Genomic DNA, 23,114 nt, shown 5'->3' with positions numbered 1-23,114 from the left:
TAATGAGAAGCTACAGGTTATTTCTTGTTTGCTGGGAGGCATCACTCAGGTCCTTTTATTTATAGCATTTCAAGTAATAGAACATTCAGTATTGTGAAACTGTTTGCCATTTTTTTCTTTGCTCATCAAAAGTATTTTAATAACTAGTTTTATATTTTTGGTATTGAGCCTGTAATTTTAAACATTTACCCCAGTGTGGTAACTTTTCTTATTTTCATGTCGGTGTCTGGGTTCATTGACTGTACTTGTAAATTTTTCTCTTTTTAAAAAAATCTTCTTAGGTTTTGGTTTAAAAACTCTGATTTTTTATCATATAGCTGTCTTGGCAAAAATGTATTCATTCAGTGTTTGTAAGTTTTATTTTTCCAGAGATCCTTTAAGCTCCTATGTTCAGGGCGCCTGGGTGGCTCAGTTGGTTGGGCGACTGCCTTCGGCTCAGGTCATGATCCTGGAGTCCCGGGATCGAGTCCCGTGTCGGGCTCCCTGCTTGGCGGGGAGTCTGCTTCTCCCTCTGACCCTCCTCCCTCTCATGCCCTCTGTCTCTCATTCTCTCTCTCTCAAATAAATAAATAAAATCTTTAAAAAAAAAAAAAAAAAAAAGCTCCTATGTTCATATGCCTTCTAATCTAAAAACAAAAAAAGCAAAATAGTAATGTTAAAGTCAAATGATTAATTTATTTTAAACCACAGCATTAATTTTTGAAAGGTAAAAAGTACCTTTATATTCTAAATTTTTTACTTGATCAGAATTTGATAGAATCACTGTTTTAAGTTATAGAATGAATATGAATGTATGCAACATATATTAGAAACATGATTGTTGACTATCAGTTGCTTTTAAAAACAGGAAAAAAAAATTGGGGTACCTGAGTGACTCGGTTAGTTAAGCATCTGACTCTTGGTTTTGGCTCAGGTCATGTTTTCAGGGTCTTGAGATCAGCCCCACGTCAGGCTCCAGCTCAGTGTGGAGTCTGCTTCTTCCTCTCCCTGTGCCCCTCCTCCCACTTGTGCGTGTGCTCTCTCTCAAATAAATAAATAAATCTTTAAAAAAAAAAGGCAGAAATTTAACACATTTAATCTGAAAGTTCCTTTTAAAATCACTTGGGAGTTTGTGTAATAATCATACCACGTCCAAGCAATCTTTTAGAATTTTATCCATTTTAATTTCCTTTTTTTCTGAAATCACTAAATCACTCTGTTAAACTCAGCTTGGCTGTAGCTTGATATAATGCATGAGCATGCTGTTTATGCAAGCTGAGTAGCTTCAAACAATAAAACAAAATTATGTTACAGGACACATATTTGCATTCCTTTGAAAGGTAAGTCAGTTCTCACTGGAACCATTGAAGGAGAATATTGGTGTGCCTTATTGTGGAGTTGTTTGCCTGTCAGTTAGACATAGGCTTCTGTTTGGGACAGCCTTGGTTCTGTACTGGTGACGTGCATCTTGTGACTTAATATCTGTTATTTATATATTTGTGTAACTTGTTTTTCTTTCCTGAGGCCCTTAATACTCTAGAGTAAAATACTAAGGGAATACTAACCATTAAGTGTTTTAAAAGTTAAAACAACAAAGATTGCATTTTCTCTCTCTTTATTATTCCACTGACGAGAAAATTCCATGTGCGAGCCATTTCCAGAAGTCTGAGTCAGTTTAATTCAGTTGTTACGTATTTGAATTTTTTATTTATTTTCAGTGAAAACATTCAGTTTTGTATGTAGATAAAAGGCCAAGGGATTACTAAAGAACCTCATAAGTGAGTTGTTGCCTTCAATTAACATTGACATCCCATGATACTCTTTGTTTTCCATGGTATTCTTCAAAGTAAAGGGATGTAGATAATTTGCTGTCATGATCTTAGCTCAATTGTGGACTCATTTATAGGCAGATATTATATCCTGTTACCCACATAACATTCAGAGAATGAGGGATAAGTTGAGATAAAAGTAAAGATTGCGTTTTACAGTGATTTTTGTCTCACTTCTACTTATTTTTTTTAACCTTACTATAGTAGTAATGATCTCAGTTTTGTGTTTGTGCTTATTGGTAACCTTACATCTTATGTAAAGATAGATGAAATTAGTACAATGGAAATAGTACTTATTTTAATAATACTTTATTTTGTTTTCATTAGTTTCTTCACTTGTGGAAGAAGGAGAGAAACAGAACAAACGTTTTAGGCCATCAAAAATTCCTTGCAGAGATTCTGCCCCACCGACCTCTTCCTCATCAGTAGTCAGCCAGGAGTCACTGACAGTCCAAGAGAAGTTCATCCCACCAGAGCTCAGTATCTGGGACTATTTCATAGCCAAGGTAATAAAAGTGCCACCTAGAACAACACTTTGAATAGTGTTGCAATGAAATGGAAATGAAAACGTTTAAAATAAGTGGATTGTGGCTGCTTCCAAGTATTTTCCCACTCTAGTTTAGAAAGATTTCATTTTGTCAGGCTGCATAACAAAGCAAAACAAAAAAAACTCAAAAATATTTGGCCATTGGGGCACCTGGGTGGCTCAGTCGTTAAGCGTCTGCCTTCAGCTCAGGTCATGGTCCCAGGGTCCTGGGATCGAGCCCCGCATCGGGCTCCCTGCTCAGCAGGAAGCCTGCTTCTCTCTCTCCCACTCCCCCTGCTTGTGTTCCCTCTCTCACTGTGTCTCTCTTTGTCAAATAAATAAATAAAAATCTTAAAAAAAAAAAAAAATATTTGGCCATTTCCATCCGGTTTTTAAGGCAGCCCTTTGATAAGTTATGATTTCTATATTTTAAACAAAATACAGTTCTTAGATAAAAAGATAAATTGGTCAACACCGTAGTGCTAAGGTACTTGATGGTAATTAAGGAATCCAGACTACTAGCAGTCACAGGGCCATTGCTGCTTTCACTCCTTTTCTGTACTGCAGATGGTCCTACATGGTTCTCATATACACACGTTATAGTTACTGCCGTTTAGTGAGGTAACGAGTCCCTCAACAACATGGCTCAGAGTTTCCACAGTCTATTAACTGTGAGGAATTACCTCAAGTATGAACTTCCCTGCTGGCTCTTCCGTCCACATGTCACTGTGGAAATAGCAGATGCACCTCATGTGCAGTGATCAATCACAACAGTTCTTTCAGAGTCTATTGGCGATTGATCAATTAGGACCTGTTAACTCAGTTCGTATACAGACAGCAGAGTGTCAAACTCAAGTGACATTTTACAAAACTGGATAATGGGAAGAGGGAATTGGCTCACAAAAGTGGAAGTGCTACCAAACAGTGACAAGTGGTAGCACTGTGAGTGACATTCAGATCGAATGTAAGCAGTATGTCGGCTAATAGAATTTAAATAAAAAATTAAGATGCTTTCTACAGAAACAAATCAAATGTAAACAGAGTTTATGGAAAAATAGCTCACATTGGGGCTACTGACATTGCTGTCAGATTCTGGATGTGCAACCAGAGGACTTAGTGAGGGCTAACTTGTCAACAGAGGTGAGGAAAGTGTAACACAGGGATGAGGATTTTGTAGAGATAGTGAAATTGGCAAAAAAAAAAAACCCACTTCACGTTAAAGGAACTCTGGCTAATATTTCACAGCATTGAAAGTGTGAAGAGTAAAATGTTGGAAGTTGATACAAATTTAGAAACAAGTATGATGGTTTGCCAAGGATTAGAAAAGATGCTTCTTTTGTATCCTAAATTACAGAGTTAGAAGAAGGCAAGCACTATTCCAAGTACTCTTGATAAATTTTTTACATAGAAATAAAACACTTGATCAGGTACCTGGGTGGCTCAGTCGGTTAAGCGTCTACCTTCGGCTCAGGTCATGATCTCAGGGTCCTGGGATCGAGCCCCGCATCGGGCTCCCTGCTCAATGGGGAGTCTGCTTCTCCCTCTGCCTTTCCCTCTGCCTCTCACTTGTTCTCTCTCTCTCTCAAATAAATAAATAAAATCTTTAAAAAAAAAAAGAAATAAAACACTTAAATTCTCAATATTTCTAATATTTTAATTATAGTGTGCTAAATAAATATGATTTTTACTATTTTTTCATTTCCCTATACATTTATTGCCAACCATAAGAGTTTTAATGTTTTGAAAAATATTTTTCCTAGTCTCAGAATATTTGTAGTTTTTCCTTTGTTTATTAAGATTGCTTCACAATGGTTTCAGCTTGCTTGGTCGTTTTCATGTTCCTATGCTACTATGCAAAGCAAAAATGGCCTGTATGTGTCTTCTGCTTCTCCTGTGATCAGCCACGTCCCTCACATTCTCAACTTCTGCATGTTCTTTTTATTTTCTTCTGTTTGATAGCTAACTATTTTCTGCTGACAACAATCCTTTAGACATGTTATGCAGTAGCTTAATTTTTTTTGTATTTTTCTTGGGGTAAAGGCAGGTATTTGTCTCTCCGTGTTCTTCATTGCCTTTTGCAGAGCTATTCATTTATTCAACAAATGTTTATTGAGCCCCTTACTGATATGGGAATATCTTTATGTCATCTTCATTTTGGAAACACAGTTTTAAATGATAGAGGATCCATGATGAGGAAGGCTTCTTTAGCTCTCTTGTTCCTGGATCTTGTTAAATTTCTGGCTGGTCTGCCCTTGTCCCAATTCATATCACAGCCTCAGGCTAGTTGAGAGGTTAGCTTTTTCTAGTTGGTACTGAGATCTCTGTCGCTTTTGATGGTGCCACTGAGCCTGGAATTTTTATTCAAGTAGCCACCTCTGGCCGCGCAGCAGAGTTCGTCCTGCTCACAGACTGCCCAAGCGGCGGGGTGGGGTAGCAGCGGCCCCACCAAAATGCCAGGTTCTCACGGTTTCTCCAGAGATTCCAGTCAATTTTTCTTGAATAAATGCTTCTCTGTGTGTTGTATGCATTGATCAATTTCCAGTATCTTTAAATGGGTCTTTTTTACAACTTTGTGCAGTTTTACTGTTGCTTTCTGGTGAGAGGACTTAGGAGCTTCTCGCTCAGCTCTTTCAGAAGTTCTCCCATCCCTGCTATGTGTCTTTACTGGGCTTCCCTACACTGAAGATTTGTAACTTCAGATTTCCCATATCACCTCTTCCATCTTTGCTCTTAACTATAAGGTATTAAAACTCTTACTATCCTGGCATGAAGCTTTAACTACATTTGTTCCCATCGTATTCATTCCTCCTGTTAATAAGGATGAAGAGTCCTTCCTATCAGAAACTTCAGTTCTGTTCTGAGTCCCAGCTGTGCTTTTCTTCTCTACTTTTGACTCTCTGTTGACTGCTTCCCATCAGGACAGAAGTGTGCTCTGCTGTCTCTCATTCCAAAGCCTGCTTTGATCCCAAAACTTTTTCCAGCTATTACTCCATTTCTCTGCTTCCTGTTATTCAGCTTTTTAAAACTATACACACATTTTTTTCCCCTTTTATCTTAGGTCCCTTTCATAGTTACCCACTGTGTGACTTCTGACACAGCTACCCTACTGAAGCTGCTGTTGAGATTCAGGGGGCATCCAAAGGGGCATCACATATAACTGAAACTTCTTTATCATCATCTCATTTGAACTCTTAGCAATATTCAACACATGCGACCATTTCCTCCTTGAAAATACTTTTTTGTCTTGTTCTCTTAATGCCATTCTCCTCTAGTTTTTTTTTTCCCAGTCTCACTATTTATCTTTCATAGTCTTTTTTCTTTATTCTTCCTTTTCCACTTGACCTGTGAATCTTGATCTTCTTCAAGATATGGGTTTTTGATATTTATTTTGTCCAATACCTCCCTTTTATAACCAAAGTTCTCTTGTACTAGTAAATGTCATCTTCATCCTAATAGTTTCTTAAGCCAGAAACCAAAAATAGTCTTTTTCCTCTCTGTCCCTTGCTCTTCATACTTATCAGTATATCTGTCAGTGCTTCCCCAAAATATACTGTCAGTATGTTATTTCTCTCCATCTTCATCACTAACACATAAACCCATGTTGTTGGAAACCTATCTCTGTGCTCTGCAGCCAAAATATAACACGAAGACAGAATGTGGGGATAAAGAAGAACAATAGTTTTATTGCTTTGCTAGGCAAAGGAGGCTGTAGCTGGCCAGTGCTTTCAAAATTTCAGACGCGCCCGCGGTAAAAGGTTGCGGGAGTTTTAGAGGAAAATAAAGGATCTGGGCGGTTGAGATAGGAATCTGGTATGAGCCACCAGCTCTTCATCATATCTTCAGGGTGGTGTCTGACTAGCGCCGGCCATCTGAGTCTCTTGACTGAGTATACTTTGAGGTCAGCGAGATGTCCACATTGATACTGAGTTCCCGAACAAAGGATTCTACAGAAAAACAAGTCAAGGGTGAGGGGGCTTCAAGAATGAGGAAGAGAAAAATCTGTTCCATTTAAAGTCAAGCCTTGCTGAAGCACGAGTGTGTCCATCTGAATTTCCATCCATCTTTATGTTTCTGTAGCAGTTTCACCCAGACTGTCAACTCTTGCCTTACTTATTTACTCAAGTCTCCATTTCTAGTCTTGCCATTTGAGTTTTTCTCTCACAAGAGAGTGGGCATAGTCATACTCTTAAGATGTAAATCTCAATACCTGTCCTCCACTTAAAACTCACTAGTGGCATTCCATTACCCTCTTTACTGTGACCTGCAAAGACCCTACCACACCTGTCTCCTGCCATTGTCTTCAGTGTTCATCCCAACACTTATCCTCCTGCGATAGTGGGCTTCAACCAAACCACTTACTTTCCACACCACACTCTTTCCCATATTAACGCCTTCCTATCTACGATTTCCACTGCGTAAAATGCTTTTCTTCCCTCCTGTTCTGTGCCTTACTTCTTGTCCTTTCAGTCTCACTTAAGTGCCGCTTTACCAAGAGGCCTTTCACAATCCGCTTATGTCAGTTCTTATTAATGCTCTCAATCCCATCTGTCCTCTTTTCTGTATGGCCCAACTAAATACAGTTTGTATTTAGTTTTCTGTTATTTGCCTGTTTTTTTCCACGAAAGTGTCAGCTCTCTGAGTGCAGTGACTGTGTTTATGTCTTAAAAATCCTTATAACGGGTGCCACCCAGATGGCTAAGCATCTGACTCTTGAGCTCAGGTCTTGATCTCAAGGTTGTCAGTTCAAGCCCCCAAGTTGGGCTCCAGACTGGGTGTGGAGCCTACTTAAAAGAAAAAAATTCTTATGGCAAGTATACTTTTTGACACGTTGATACTTGATAAATTTTTTGTTGAATGGCTGCATTAATAAGAGAATTGTGTAAAGTGAGGTTGAAGGCATAGAATGTCAAAAAAGAAGAAGCCAAATACTGGTTACTTTACTTTTTTTACATTGAAGTATCTGAAAATGGGATAAATTGCTAATATTAGACTCTGTAATTGAATGTTTTAAATCAGAGAGTTGAATGATAAATTCTGTAACTTTTTTATTTTAGCCTTTTCTACCCCCTTCCCAAAGTAGAGCAGAATATGATTCAGAGGAGAGTCTGGAAAGTGATGACGATGATGATGATGTTTTAGCCTCAGATTTCCATCTCCAAGAACATTCTAATTCAAATTCATATAGGTATGGAATATTTAATTTTAAGCTTCTTTTTAAAAATTCATCGTGGCTTGGGGTGCCTGGGTGGCTCAGTCGGTTAAGCATCTGCCTTCGGCTCAGGTCATGATCTCAGGGTCCTGGGATCGAGCCCCGCATCGGGCTCCCTGCTCAGTGGGGAGTCTGCTTCTCCCTCTCCCTCTGCCTGCCACTCTCCCTGCTTGTGCTCTCTCTCTGTCAAATAAATAAATAAAATCTTTAAAAAAAAAAAAAATTCATCTTGGCTTATATACATAATATTTTTGAAAATAACACATGAAATTGGTAGCTTGTTGAATTATAGCACACATTATAACTCAGATTTCTTCAGATGAAATTGTTAAATTCCTTTCTTTAAGAATAATTACACAGTTTTTTATTATCCGTGAATCAGTCCTCACAAATGCTGTCTACTTTTCCTTGCCTTTGCTCCCTGAGATAAACAAACTCCACTGTTTTAGCCTAGAAAACATAATATCTTTTCAGTATAATACTAATACTCTAAGATCAGTATAATACTAATACTCTAAGTCAATGATTACTGTCTTAAAAATGGCTTCCACATATTATAAAAATCATAAATATTCAAAATGTTCACCCTCAGCTCCAGTGCTGCTTTATCCTTATATGTATGAGTAACAGGATATTATCTTGTCCCTTTTGATACGTTGTATATCTCTGAAAGGTATATATATTTTATCAAAACATTGTATGTTAATGATATGATAGAAAAATAGAAATTTTCCACAAGAAATAAGTAGTATATTAGCGAAAATGAAATAAAAATACTCCTTTATTGACTGGAAAAAATATTTGGAGATTTTTACTTATTGGTATATTGTTGGTTTTTTCCTGTTGACCCAATTATATATAAATTATTTACATGTCTCAAAAGTCATTCAAACTCTGTAACTTAATAACAGCAAAAACCAAACAACCCAATTAAAAAAGCAGGCAAATGACTTGAATAGATATTTTTCCAAAGAAGATATACAGATGGCCAATAAGTACAAGAAAAGATGCTGTCATTAATCATTAGGGAAATGCAGTTTGAAACCGCAATGAGAGATCACTTCACGCCCCTTAGAATGACTACTATCCAAAAACCGGAAAATAACAGTGTTGGCAAGAATGTGGAGAAATTGGAACCCTTGTGCTCTATTGGTGGGAATGTGAAATGGTGCAGCCACTGTGGAAAACATTATGGTAGTTAGGAAATTAAAAATAGAATTACCATATGATCCAGCAATTTCACTTCTGAGTATATACCCAAAAGAATTAAAAGCAGGTCTTGAAGAGGTATTTGTACAAACCTTGCTTGCTTCAGCAGCGCAGATGCTAAAAAAAATGGGATTGGTATTTGTAGAAACCATATTCATAACAGCATAATAGCCAAGGGATAAAAGCACTAAGTCTGTTGACAGATGAATGCATAAACAAAATGGGGCATATTCATGTAATGGAATAGTATTCAACCTAAAAAAGGATGGAAATTCTGACACATGTTACAAAGTGGATGAACCTTGAGGACATTATGCTAAGTGAAATAACCAGTCCCAAATAGACAAATACCATGGCAGTGGTGAATAATTCCACATACGAGATGCGTAGAGTAATCAAGTTCATAGAGACAGAAGGTACAATGGTGGTTGCCAGGGGCTAGGAGAAGGGGGAAATGGGGAATTATTGCTTAATGGGGATAGTTCCAGTTTTGCAAGATGAAAAGAGTTCTAGAAATAGATGGTGGTGATGCCACTGAACTGTACACTTAAAAATAGTTAAGATGGTAAACTCTATATATACAATTTAAAGTAATAAAAAGCCAGTACTCTAAGAAATAAATGTGTTTCACTTTAAAAGAGAAGTTGAAATTTCTTTTTTTAATAAAAAAAGCAAAACTATATAAAAATGTGAAATTGGAAGTCTCACATTTCTGTCTTCCACCCATTTATTCTCTACACCCTCTACATCTACCCATTTTTATTAGTTTCTGTTTTACCCTTCTGTTTGCAAAAATAAGTGTGTTTGTAGGTGTGTAAAATCTTTTTTCTCTGCTTTCTTACATGGAAGGTAGCAGGTGCATAGTGTATATAATGTTCTATAATTTGATTATTTATTAATACACGCTGGAGTTCACTTCATACTAACACTTCAAGATTCTTCTACATTCTTTTTTTATGGCTTCCTTAATATTCTGTGATTCCAAACCAAAGTGTTTCAGCCAGTACTCTCCTGGCAGATAATTGGTTGTTTCTGCTCTTTTGCTCTTATAGGTAAAGCTGACATGAGTAACTGCATGCATATATTGTTTTGTTTTTCTGGAAGTATATCTGCAGAGTAGATTCTTGATAGTGAAATTGTTGGATTCAAGAGTGGTGTACTCTTCTAAAACCCTAAGTAAATTTTTAACAGACCTACTGTTGTTTTATTTTTAGTTGGTCATTGATGCGCTTGGCAATGGTGCAGTTAGTGCTCAACAATTTGAAGACGTTCTATCCCTTTGCAGGTCATGATCTTGCAGGTAATGAATATCTTAACATGACCTAATATTCCCATTGTTTAGCTTTTTTTTTTTTTAAATAGTCGAGAAAAACTTTAGTAACTTCCTGTTGTAGAAGATAGGTTTCTTTTAACCAGACCAGCTGTCTATAAATGTGTCTATCATACTGTTAGGTGCCATTAGGAGGACAGTGTCCAAGAAAGCAGGGGATCTGGACCTTATGTGATTGTATTTGAGACTTTATTTATACCTCTAGTGGAGGTGTTGGGGGATTTAATAGCAATAGACACATAGAAAACTAAGCAAATGTAAAAACTTAGTGATTATTAACTCCAGAGGAAGAAAAGATTGTACAGAAAGAAAGGGGTGTGATAGTATACCACATGGTCCAGCTATGATCTGTATTTATAAATATAAATAACAAGGTAAACACAGAAACACCAATTTAACCAAAAATTATTATGTGACTGTGTTGGAATGATGGAGAGAGTAGTTTATTCTCATATTCTATAACATAGTAATAAATGAGTACATCATTTCTAAAATTGAAAAATCCAGAATTCACAGTATAGGCATATTATTTAGATTTTTGGAGGTGAATAGCAAAAATAGCTAAAAGTTGAAAGTGGAGTGAGGAATCAGGAGAATAAAAGTATACAGAACTAGAAAGTGCTGAATTTCATGTTAAGTGTTATTTAACTTCTTTTTTTTTTTTTTTAACTTTTGTGTATTTTCATTTTCTAAACAAATTTTAGTTACATACCATATAGAAATTGGGCTGGTGCAAAGATTTAAAGCAATAATTTTTCCTCTCAACATATTTTCATAATGTGAAATTAAAGCCAAAAGCAGTAATTGATATAGCATTACTTTACATCATAAGTCATAAATATTATTCCAAGTTGTAATAGTAAAACTGTGATATAATTTCAACTCAGATTACTCTTTTTTTCTATTGTTCTGGGCCACCTAATTATGTTGAAATAGAGATTTATTACATCTTTTTTTTTTTAAATCTTCTGGAGGTCTCTCCCCACTCTCTTGCACATCTCCTCTGCCAAAGTGTCTATCTCAGTCATTCTTACAATCGACTGTAGCATTTTACTGAAGAAGACAAAAGTGGGTCATTTTTATTTTCTCTTTTCAGAGCTTCCAGTTAGCTCACCACTTTGTCATGCAGTTCTAAAAACTCTTCAGTGTTGGGAGCAAGTTCTTCTCCGACGACTGGAAATCCATGGTGGGCCACCTCAAAACTATATTGCAAGTCATACCTCTGAAGAGAGTTTGTCTGCAGGTCCTGCAATTCTCCGCCATAAAGCTTTGCTGGAACCTACAAACACTCCTTTCAAGTAGGTTGTCCTGTGGATACTGTTTTTAAGTCAGAGTTTTACTAAATCAGTATGTTATTAATTAGTACTTTAAAAAAAGAAAAATTTAAGGCCTTCTGTGTTTCCTTCACGGTTTTTGCCTCATATCTGTGTCTTTGTTTGATATATATTGTAGGCTTAGCAAACATTTCCTGCAAAGGTCCAGATAGTAAATATATTAGGCTTTGTGGACCCTGTAATCCTTTTTGCTGCTAGTAAACTGCCATTGTAGAGTGAAAGCAACTATAGACAATAAGTAAACAAATAGACATGGCTGTGATCCAATAAACTTTATTTTCAAAAATGAAAGGCAGGCTGAATTTGACCTGTGGGCCATAGTTTACTTCCGCCCACTCTGGAACAGTGCTGTTCAAAATACTTAGTTAGCAAGCTGTTTTATCATCCATGAGGAGATGAAGCATTTGCAACAAAAGGTAAATCGATGCAGTGGTTGCTTCATCAATAAAGTTTTGCTGCAAAATGTTAACTGAATTAATAAACAGTGTACTTAGTGGTTTAGTGACATAGTTGATTTACATTATTTCACAAGTTCTTTAGTGAGCATCAGTAACAGAGTTCATGGACTGGTATATGTTCACAGACCCTTTGAGTAGCTCTGCTTCTAGATCTCTCCTAGGAGAGATCTATTTTTGGTAGATACTGTGTTCCTAGGGGTCGCAAACTGCAGCCCTGACGCCACATCCACCCATCCTCCTGCAGTGTAAAGTTTTATTGGATCACAGCCATACCCTTTCATTTTAATATTTCCTCTGGGTGCTTTCCTATCAGTGACTGAGTTGAGTGGTTGAAAGGCAGCCCACAAAGCCTAAAATATTTACTATCTGGTTTTTTAAGAAAAAATTTGCAGACTGCTGCCCTCAGTGATATGGTCTGATTCCGGTTAATTTATTATTATAAACATTCATAGAGCACCAAGGAAATGTGGCCGAGTTAATCAGAAATCTTCAAAGTGTATAATTAAATATCCTGTCTCTGTAGATCCAAACACCATCTGGCACTGTCTGTGAAGAGACTTTGGCAGTACTTGGTGAAGCAGGAAGAAATTCAGGAAACCTTTATCAGAAATATATTCACAAAGAAAAGATGTCTTAATGAGGTCTGTATAAGTTAAAACTTTTTTACTCTATTATTACTGAAGTCTTTTGTATTATGTAACCATAAAAAAGTTGCATTTTACAGACTTTTAAAAAACTCACTTTTATATCATAAACATTTATTATGCAGTTAGTAGATAGAAAAAGGGACTGACAAGGAGAGAGGGTTAGTGTTTTCCTAAATCAAGTTTTAAAGTAACTAATTCAGATGTATTTAGAACTTATTTTTCCCCAAAAAAAGATATTGTTTGAGTGAAGATTCTACATCTTGTTTGCTGTGTTTTGAGTTGTCATGATTGCCTATCTAGGAGGCAAAGTAGAAATTTCCCATGATTTTTATATGATAGTTAAAAGAAGTTTATCTTAGAAGTTTAATTGAAACTAGGTTGGTATACTGAGAAAATTTCAAATATGTACATTTTCTTTTTATTCTTTTGATTATGCTTTTTTTTTTTTTTTTTAAAGATTTTATTTATTTATTTGACAGAGACAGAGAGAGAGAGAGGGAACACAAGCAGGGGGAGTGGGAGAGGGAGAAGTAGGCTTTCCGCAGAGCAGGGAGCCCGATGCGGGGCTTGATCCCAGGACCCTGGGATCATGACCTGAGCCGAAGGCAGACGCTTAACGCCTGAGCCACCCAGGCGCCCCTTGATTATGCTTCTTAATGAAATTTTGTAAACACAATTTATAAGTGTACTCTAGTTGATTATACTTTGATACTATCATTATAATGATTATTTTTCTCATTTAGTTCAGTACTTTAAAAACTTCCATTTTGATGATAATGGGGAACTTGCACCTGAATGTAAATTAACATATTACGTCTTTTTTTGTCACAGTATTGCTTTTAAAAAATATCCGGTAAACTCAGTAGTGGACTTAGTGATGGTACTAATTCCTTATGTCCTCATGGACTGACTAGTAACAAAGAGTTTCAAGACCGGCAGCTGGTCTGTGGATCACATTTTGAGAAGCATTGAACTAGGCTTCAAGCAAACTTTGCATGGTTTTTGAAGTGGGAGGGAAAACAAGAAGGTATTTCACTTGGAGAAATAAGGAAATAGAATGGCTTCTTTTCCCTAATTTCATTTTTTTTTTTAAAAAAATTTTTTGAGTACAGTTGACATACAGCGTTACATTAGTTTCACTTGTACAACTTAATGACTCAACACGTTTATGTATCAGAATGGCTTCTTAATAGACAAGTTAGCAAAAAGCAAGATGGCACATAACCTTAAGAAAAGGAAAAATTACGTAGATCTCATTGCCTCTCGGTTTGAACACTGTTTTATAAGAGGCAACTGTGTGCACTGTTATTTAGTTTTTGCCAGATTATATATTTGAATTAGCCAAGCCAGGAAACAGACGTAATTTTTGTCTAACTTAGAAAACTTCTGACTTATGTACCTTAGTATAACATTGAAAACTAAGCCAACAATAGATAAAATAGAATATAAATGAAGTATTTTTATTTTACCTTATGTAAGATATATTTTAAATATTGAGTGTATGAATCACCATTAAACAGTTCAAGAAAATGTTGGGATAAATAAAATTAAAAATGTACTGGATCAGAAACTAATTAATTAGGGTATATTTACTGGTAAGGTAATGTTTCTTATTTTATTTTAAATATGTCTTTGCCTAAAATAATGTATAACAAGTTAAAGTATTCTTAACAATAATTTATAAAACTCTGCTGCATTATTCTGTATGAAAAGTATGTTTACTCTGTTCGTTATTTCTTTGTTTTTCTTATGTAGCTTATAATATGAATATGAAAGTTGGCATGATAATTTCAAGTACAAAATCATTTATTTATTTATTTATTTTAAAAGATTTTATTTATTTATTTGACAGAGAGGGACACAGCGAGAGAGGGAACACAAGCAGGGGGAGTGGGAGAGGGAGAAGTAGGCTTCCCGCAGAGCAGGGAGCCCGATGTGGGCCTTGATCCCAGGACCCCGGGATCATGACCTGAGCCGAAGGTGGACGCTTAACCAACTGAGCCACCCAGGCGCCCCCAAAATCATTTTTTAAAAAACAAGGCCATATTTGATTAATATAGGTGTAAAAATGAAAACATTTCTCTACTGCTGTTGTAGTCATTGTATTTGGGAAATTAAATAGTTCTCAAACAAAACAAAAAGCTGTTTTACCACTAGATTGTCTAGCTGAATCGGAATAGTATCACTAAGGTAAGAGAGTAGCATGAGCAAGCCAGAATGCATAAGGAAGGATAGCAGGTAAATGACTATAAGTCACCTTTTTAATTCCTTTGCTATTTTATTTTTAGTTTTCTTAGGAGTTATGATACCTTAAGAAAATTTTGAAGTTATTTTTGCATTGTTATTTTAATCAAAAGCATGCTTATGGACGTTGGACTAAAAGCTTTATAATTATCAGTAAGCTGAATATTTTATCTGAATTTTATCTGCAAAATGAATATAATATCCCTTAATCTGCAATGTTTTGACCAGTAGATCTAACTTACTTAAAACCTGACATGATTAATGGTAATTACTGGAAATTAATTTTTACCACTTTATTTTATTCTTTTTTTAAAATTTATTTTTGTTTTTTATTGTTTTATTCTTGATGGTGATATTCCTTTTTTTTTTTGGTAAAGATTTTATTTATTTATTTGACAGAGAGAGAGACACAGCTAGGGAGGGAACACAAGCAGGGGGAGTGGGAGAGGAGAAGCAGGCTTCCCGCTGAGCAGGGAGCCCGATGCGGGGCTTGATCCCAGGACCCTGGGATCATGACCTGAGCCAAAGGCAGACGCTTAGCGACTGAGCCACCCAGGTGCCCCTAATGGTGATGTTCTTAAAAATAGTGATATTTTGATAAAGGGAATATGAAAATGAAAAATTTATATGGTGAATCAGAGATTGGATGGAATTAAATAGAATAGTAACTTCATAGAATTAGTATAATATTATTTAATCTTTACTGGACAGTTGACTAGCTTATTTTTGGTATTAACAAAATTACCTTCCATCTCTTTTTTTATTAAAATGATGATTGTATTTAAGTAGCTTGAGTCCAAGTCACTGTGACTTTCCAGGTGTTTAGGAAGTAGGTACCGGGCAGGCCCTGTGTTTTGGATGGGAGGATTCTGAGACTGCTGCTGCTTCTTACTCCTTACGCATTTGAAAATGAAATTTTCTCCATCTGATGTTAAAATTTAAAATCCTCATGTATCCTCAGATCTTTTCTTTTTATATACTGCACTTTTAACATAGAAGGTCTTTCCAGTTTATATTTATTTTGAAATTAAGTACAGATAGCTGCAAATAGACTATATCTGAATGGTTTCCAACCAGAAAAAAATACTTGACAGCTATCATCTTTGTCCCCTACTTAATATTTCTGTTTTCTTTTATTTTCTGTGAACTAAAGGTCTTGAACCACTTCTTTAACAAATGCTAATATCCCCTTTTAAGAAGGATGTGTGCCTTCAAGCAGTTTATTGACTATTTCTGGCTAAATAAAGAGAAAGAATTAGAAACCTAGAATTCTAAATTTTCTAATCAGGAGGTTTTCTTGAGGAGTGAGATACCATGATGGAAACAAGGCATAGTAGTATGTATGAAGAAGAACAATTTGACTTTTACTTTCAGGTGGGAGTACGGTGGCACCAGTAGCTCTGAAATTTGTAATATTAAGAACTGTCGGCTCAATTTTGCTTTAATGTCAGCATTTCAAAATAAGTTAAGTTGGTTAAAATTTCTTGGGAGGTGAAATAAAATTTACGGTGGTGGTTAATGAGTTCTGAGGGATTAAGGTTTCTCCAGCCCCTCACCATGCACCCCCACACATGCTCCTTTTAAGATGTATGATATTTAAAAAATAATAGCTCAGTTCAGTGTTATTTTCTAGTAAATTCAGTTAAAAATATAATTTAAAAAAATATCCCCAGTATTTTGCATGTTATATCTCGTCTTTACTCTTTGTCATGTGGTTATTCTTTCTTGATGAAGTCATTAGAGGACAACTGTGAAACCATCAAAAATTCTATGATGGAGGAGCCAAACATCAATAAGGTACAAAATATCATTCAACTGAAATTAGAAATTGCATTCTTTAACAAGAAAAACAAATTGTTTGTGTTTTAGTTTTGAACTGGACTTTGTTTCCAAAGCAATTAAATTATTGTTCCCTCCAATTGCTTGGTTTCAACAACTTAAATATGCAATCATAAAAATGGTTTATGTTTTGTTAATAAGAGAATGCAATTTTAAAGGGAGTTGAATGTAACCTGTTTTGGCTACAGATTTTTCTGAGTAAATACAACTGAAGTTCTTAATAAAATGTAATTACAGTAGCCATTATAGAATTATAGTGGTATTGTTCTATTTTTGCAAGTGTTACTTTTGAAGTTAACATTTTCTCCTGTGATGTTAATTCCTTAAAATATATCAAATGCTGTTATGTAACATTGTACTTATGTTACATAACATGTACATAATATGTACATGTTACAACATGTACACCTGTACAACAAGTACATGTTATGTAATTATTTTCCTGGTAGGAATAGCATATAACAGATTGCCTTGTGTGTAGCAATTTCTCATAACACTTGAGATGAAGAGCAAAAATGGTAGGAATTTGTATAATCATGAAATACCTCCCAAATCTTCTATGATCATATATTCAAATATGATTTTTATTAAGTTGATATTTAACTCATCTGTTTCTTATTCTGATTTTAAGTCCCTCTCAACAAAGTAATTTTTAGGGGAAAAATTTCTTGGAAGGTATTTTTTTAAGGCTACTAATTCCCACTGTTAATTCTTTCTCAAAGAAAATCTTTTGGTAAAAATAGGAAAAATAATTCTGTACAATTAATAAAAGAGAGTGATTAGCTGTCACATGTGTATTATAACTCAAACTTTGGCAAAATACATTTATGCAGTTCATACTTTGGAAGTGTCTACCGGCCTTTGGGGAAACTTTTTATCAGTTAACAATAAGTCCTTGCCTAAGTTAATTACTAGTCTGTACATTATTATGAATTCTCATCCAAAGATTTTTCTTTTTTTATAAGATGTTAATAATCAGAATGTGGTATTTCTGTAGTAATCACAGTACTTTAAAAGATAGTCATTCTGTTTGGTGAGTTAACAACATCATAACTATTTTTGGCCAGAATTTTCCAAGTGTCTGCTACAATTTGTTTTAAACAGGTTTATTAGGTATACCTGAGTTAAAACAACTGCACACATTTATTTAAGTATAGTTTGACTGATCTTGGCATATGTATACACTGGTTAAGCCATCACCACACTTGAGAAAATGAATATACATATATATATAATACATATATTATATATAATCTCCCTCTTCCTCCTTTCCTCCCACCTCTGCCCTCTTGCTCTACAGGTAGCTATCAGTCTACTTCCTCGTGTTATAGATTAGTTTGCATTTTCTAGTATTTTATGTAAATGGAATCATATAATATGTCCTTTTTTTTTCCCCTAGCATAATTATTTTGAGATTCCTCCATATTGGGTATTTCAGTAGTTCATTGCTTTTTATCGCTGAGGTGTATTCATTGTATCACTGTATCATAATTTGTTTATTTTTGTACCTGTTGGTGAACACTTGAGCTCTTCCCATTTCAGAACTATTTCAAATAAGAATGCTCAGAATAGTCATACACAAGTCTCTGTGTATGGGTATGGCTTTCATTTGTCTTGTGCAAATGCTTAGGAGTGGAATGGCCAGATTACATTGTAGGTGTGTGGTTAACTTTTTAAGAAACTGCTCAAGTATTTTCCAAGGTGGTGGTACCATTTTACACCCCCAGCAGCAATGCACGAAATCTCAGTTGCTTTACCTTCTCACCAATACCTGGCATGCTCAGCCTTTTTATTTTAGCCATTCTGGTAGGTGTGTAGTGGTTTTAATTTGCATTGAGCATCTTCTCATGTGCTTGTTTATCATTCGTATAACTTTTTGGTTGAAGTCTTCAAATGTGTCTTTCTTTGGGTTGTTTTCTTAATAGAATTTTAACAGTTCTTTATAAATTAAGTCATAGCTGATTGGCTATTGGCTGTTCTCCTACTCTATTGCATATCTTTTTATTTACTTTACAATTTGTTTTAAACTGAGTTGTTTTTTTAACGACTTTTTTTATTTATTTGACAGACGGAGACACAGCAAGAGAGGGAACACAAGCAGGGGGAGTGGGAGAGGGAGAAACAGGCTTCCTGCTGAGCAGGGAGCCCGATGTGGGGCTTGATTCCCATGACCTTGAGCCGAGGGCAGACGCTTAACGTCTGAGCCACCAGACGCCCTAAACGGAGAAGTTTTTAATGGACACATTGGACCTCATCAAAATTTGTTCTGTGTATGGACATCCTTTTTGGTGTCATATCTAAGAAATCTTTGCCTAACTTGAAAGTCACAAAGATTTTCTCCTGCTTTGCTCTAGTTTTAATTTTACAATTGGTGAAGATTACTTCCATCACTGCAACTTTCCAGTGAAAAAGAAATCTGGGGCGCCTGGTGGCTCAGTCGCTAAGCTTCTGCCTTTGGCTCAGGTCATGATCCCAGGGTCCTGGGATCTAGCCCCGCATCGGGCTCCCTGCTCGCCAGGAAGCCTGCTTCTCCTTCTGCCACTCCCCTGCTTGTGTTCCTGTTCTCGCTGTCTCTCTCTCTGTCAAATAAATAAATAAAATCCTTAAAAAAAAAAAGAAAAATCTAAAGCTCTGCCCTACAAAGAAATCACAACACAAAGGCATTGTTTAAATCCTACAAAAAAAATTTTGGAGTCATTTTTTTATATGGCACAAAGTATGGATTGCAGTTATTTTTTTTAATCTGTATATCAGTTATTCACCACTCTTTTCTGAAAAGATTATCTTTTCCTCCACTAAATTGCCTTTTCCTCCTTTTAAAAAACGAATTGACATATATGTGTCATGGATTCTGTTTTGGACCATTGATTTATTTATCTTTATACTAATCTCCCACTGTCTTACTGCACTGACTAGAATTTCCAGTCCAATATTGAATAGAAGTGGTAAAAGCAGACATTTTTATTTTGTTCCTGTTCATTAAGTATGCTGTTATCTATAGGGTTGTTTTAGATATCCTTCATAAGGTTGAGGAAGATTTTCTGTTCCTAGCTTGTTGAGAATTTTTAATCAGTAATAGATTTTGGATTTTGTCACGTGTTTTTGTTTTTTGGTTTTTTTTTTTTTTTGCTACTATTGAGATGTTCATATGGTTCTTATTTTAGTCTGTTAATACAGCTAAATAATTTGGTTGATGAGTTAGTTTATGTTTAACTAACCTTTCATTCTCTGATTAAGCTTGATTTGGTAGTGATGTGTTTGTTATCTTTTTTATGTATTGGTAGATCTGTTAAAAATTTTGTTAAGAATTTCTGCATTTATGTTAATGAGGAATATTGGTTAATGGTTTTCTTAATGTTTTGGGGTTCTTTTTTGGTTTTAAACTAAAGCTGGACTCAGAAGATGAGTTGGGAAATATTCTCTTTAATTTTCTAGAAAAATTTGTGTAGAATTAGTATTATTTCTTAAGTGTTTGGTGGAATTCATGAGAGAAATCGTCTGGGCTTTTTTATCTACAGATTCAGTTTCTTCAACAGATATAGGGCAAGTCAGGGTATTTATTTCTTCTTGAGTGAACATTAGTAGTCCATGTCTTTAAATAAATTTGTCTGTCTGGGGCACCTGGGTGGCTCAGTTGGTTAAGTGTCCAACTCTTGATTTCGGCTCAGGTCATGATCTCAGGGTCCTGAGATCAAGCCCTGCATCAGCCTCTGCGCTGGGCATAGATCCTGCTTGGGATTCTCTCTCCCTCTGCCCCTCCCCCCTCTGTCCCTCTCTAAAATAAATAATAAGTAAAATTTAAAAAACAAATTTATCTGCTTCAAGTGTCAGATTTATAGGTATAAAGTTATTCATAGTATTCCCCTGTTTTTTTAATACACAGTGAAATCTCTAGGGATGTCACCTTTCATTTTTCTGCAGTTTTGAAAACAATTACTTCTTGAATATTTTTATTTCCTAATATTTTGAGTATTGGTGTCCTTTTATGTTCACTTGCAAGCTTCCCATTTCCTTGCAATATGCCTTTGATACTCTTTAGATCTCCTTTTCTTTGTTTTGTTTTATTATATCATTAGAGTAGTGCTGAAGTAATCCGGATGCTCACCTTCACATTGTAGAAGGTGATAGTAACTGAAAATCACCAATGAGACCTGGAGTCTCAGGTCAACTTTTCTGTAGATCTCTTGTGGGACCTTGAGCTCTTTACACCCTTGAAGGCTTCTTTACTAATGTATAAAATTAGGGTTGATAGTTTTAAACATGCTGACTGCTCTGATTTAAACAGTAGTGAAGTCCTGGATTTAGTCTGTTGTGGTCCTCTCTTCCTAGTTCTTCAAGTAAGCTCTGTGGAACCTGAACATTGTTTAGATCAGTTCCTGTATAAAATTTCTCTTTTTTTAAATGGTGGTAAAATATACAAATAAACTTTACCATTGTAATTGTTCTAAGCGTACAATTGTATGGCATTAAGTTCCTTTATATTGTTTTGTAGCCATCACCACCATCAATCTCCAGAGCTTTTTCATCTTCCCAAACTGAACCCTGTCCCCATTAGACAGTAGCTCTCCATTTTCTCCCCCCCACCTAACCTAGCCCGCCACCCACCATCCTGCTGTCTGTCTCTGTGAATTTTACTACCCTGGGTATCTGTATAAGTGGAATCATACAGTACCTGTCATTTTGTGACTGGCTTCTTTCACTTAGCGTACCATCTTGTATGTATGTAGTATGTAGTGTGTATCAGGATCTCCTTTGTTTTTAAGCTTAAACGGTATTCCATTGTGTATACGTCACACATACTGTGTAGCCATTCCTCTGTCAGTGGATATTTAGGTTGTTTCCATCTTTTGCCTGTTGTGAATAATGCTGCTGTGAACATTGGTGTACACATAACTGTTTAAGTCTCTGCTTTCAGTTCTTTTGGATATACACCCAATCTATGGTAATTCTGTGTCTACTTTTTGATCTGCATAATCTCTTAAAATCTCTTTTAGCACTAATATTTGTATTCTTTTTTCCTCACATACCCAGCACAATCAAATTTTAAAGCATGGCCTGAAACCTTACATTAAGGTTTATATTAAACTTACATTAACCTTTACATTAAGACCATATTCGCTGTGGGGTTTTTTTTTTACTATGATTTTATGTGGTATTGCCTTTAGCAAATTAAATTATATTCCTGGTACATGCAAGTCCTCTTTTTTTAGCTGACCACATCGTGTTTCCACTTCCTTCCTGGCCTACCTTAGATTTCATGATCCGTCATTATGATCAGTCCTTTACAAAAACCCTCAACCCTTTTGTGCTCTTCTCTCTCTGTTGTATTTGCCTTGAAAATTCCCAAACCTGTACATGCAGCTTTCTGTCTATTCGGTGCCATTGTAACCGAACCAACGTGAGTTCCCTCCTTGGTGAGTCACAAATTCCAGGTTGAACTGTCACACAGAGAAAACTTTATTTGTAGCAGATAAAGAGATCACAGGGAAAGGCTTCCAAAGCTTTGCATCCCCGAGCAAGGGTGAATGGGTTCCTTTTATTTAGGATTAGGATGCATATTTAGATGGAGAATCCTGGTCATCCTGTGCAGAGGCAGCCGAAGGTCACACATATGCCTTAAGGAAACATGCCTATACACATGCTGTATGTTATGCAGATAAGGCGTGTCCTCCTCCTTGGGCGGAGGGCTAGTACTAAATGGGGTGAAGATAGTCATCCGCATTCTAGAGGTCACTCTCTGGTCCATCTGTGCAAGTAGAAGTCGGAAGCTGAGATCACACTGGTCTGGGTGGCCTGGGCCAGATGGAGGTCTTGTCAGGGTAGGTGCTGTTGCTGGAAGCGTGGTTTTGCTTTCTCTTTGCTTGACTTAAGAGATAAGCTGGAAAGAAGAGCTCAAGGAAAAACTGGGACAGAGGTCGGGGAGAACAAGCAAGTGGGCCGTAAAGATCAGGTCTTGGGGTCTAGTTGGTGACATATTCACCCAAATAGCTGAACATGGATGAAGAAAAAGCACAAACCATGGGGGCTTGCCTTGAAATTTATAGCCACAAATCCCAAATTAAACTGCCTGATCATCAAAACAAATGACTCTGTAGTAAATTTGTTTTCTTGTTCTCTTTTCCATTCTCCCCACTTCTGCCCTCTTTCCTCAAACTTCTAATATTCCTTTGCTATTTCCCACTGGTATCCTTGTTTTGCCAGCAAAATAAGTGTAGGGGATTTAGACTAATCTTCTTACCACCAAATCTAACTTCTGCTCTATATGCAGATATTTTGTTCTGCCTTTTCTAACACTAGATAGGCTGTCACTTTTTGTCCAAGACCAGATCTTCCATTTGTACATTGATACTCTCTCTGTTTTATCTACCCAAGGACTTTGCTTCAGTAGTTATCTTCCCTCCCTCTTCCATGAGAAATATTTATCTTTCCCTTAAATTATTCTCAGCATAAGCAAATATATTTTATTGTCTTACTTTCAAATGAAAACCAAAAAACCTACCTTTGAATCTT

The 23,114-nt window shown here is 36.0% G+C and overlaps 1 protein-coding gene across 4 annotated transcripts in view; it reads left to right on the top strand.

Annotated features, from left to right (window-relative positions):
• The window catches only part of DMXL1 (Dmx like 1), a 135,210-nt gene that overhangs the window by 82,010 nt on the left and 30,086 nt on the right, over positions 1–23,114 (top strand). For 2 of the 4 annotated variants that reach the window (XM_036123783.2, XM_036123785.2), the window contains exons 29-34: positions 2,136–2,314; positions 7,389–7,519; positions 9,967–10,052; positions 11,179–11,380; positions 12,398–12,515; positions 16,500–16,562. In XM_036123783.2, the coding sequence (XP_035979676.2) occupies positions 2,136–2,314; positions 7,389–7,519; positions 9,967–10,052; positions 11,179–11,380; positions 12,398–12,515; positions 16,500–16,562 (779 nt within the window). The remainder of the gene's footprint in view (positions 1–2,135; positions 2,315–7,388; positions 7,520–9,966; positions 10,053–11,178; positions 11,381–12,397; positions 12,516–16,499; positions 16,563–23,114) is intronic. The other 2 variants (XM_078067597.1, XM_036123786.2) reach the window with 1 other exon arrangement.

This window comes from Halichoerus grypus, chromosome 2 (genome assembly GCF_964656455.1).
Source record: "Halichoerus grypus chromosome 2, mHalGry1.hap1.1, whole genome shotgun sequence".
Lineage (NCBI taxonomy): Eukaryota > Metazoa > Chordata > Mammalia > Carnivora > Phocidae > Halichoerus > Halichoerus grypus.
The sequence above is the reverse complement of the archived record's forward strand: the minus strand, read 5'-3'. Positions and strand labels throughout refer to the sequence as shown.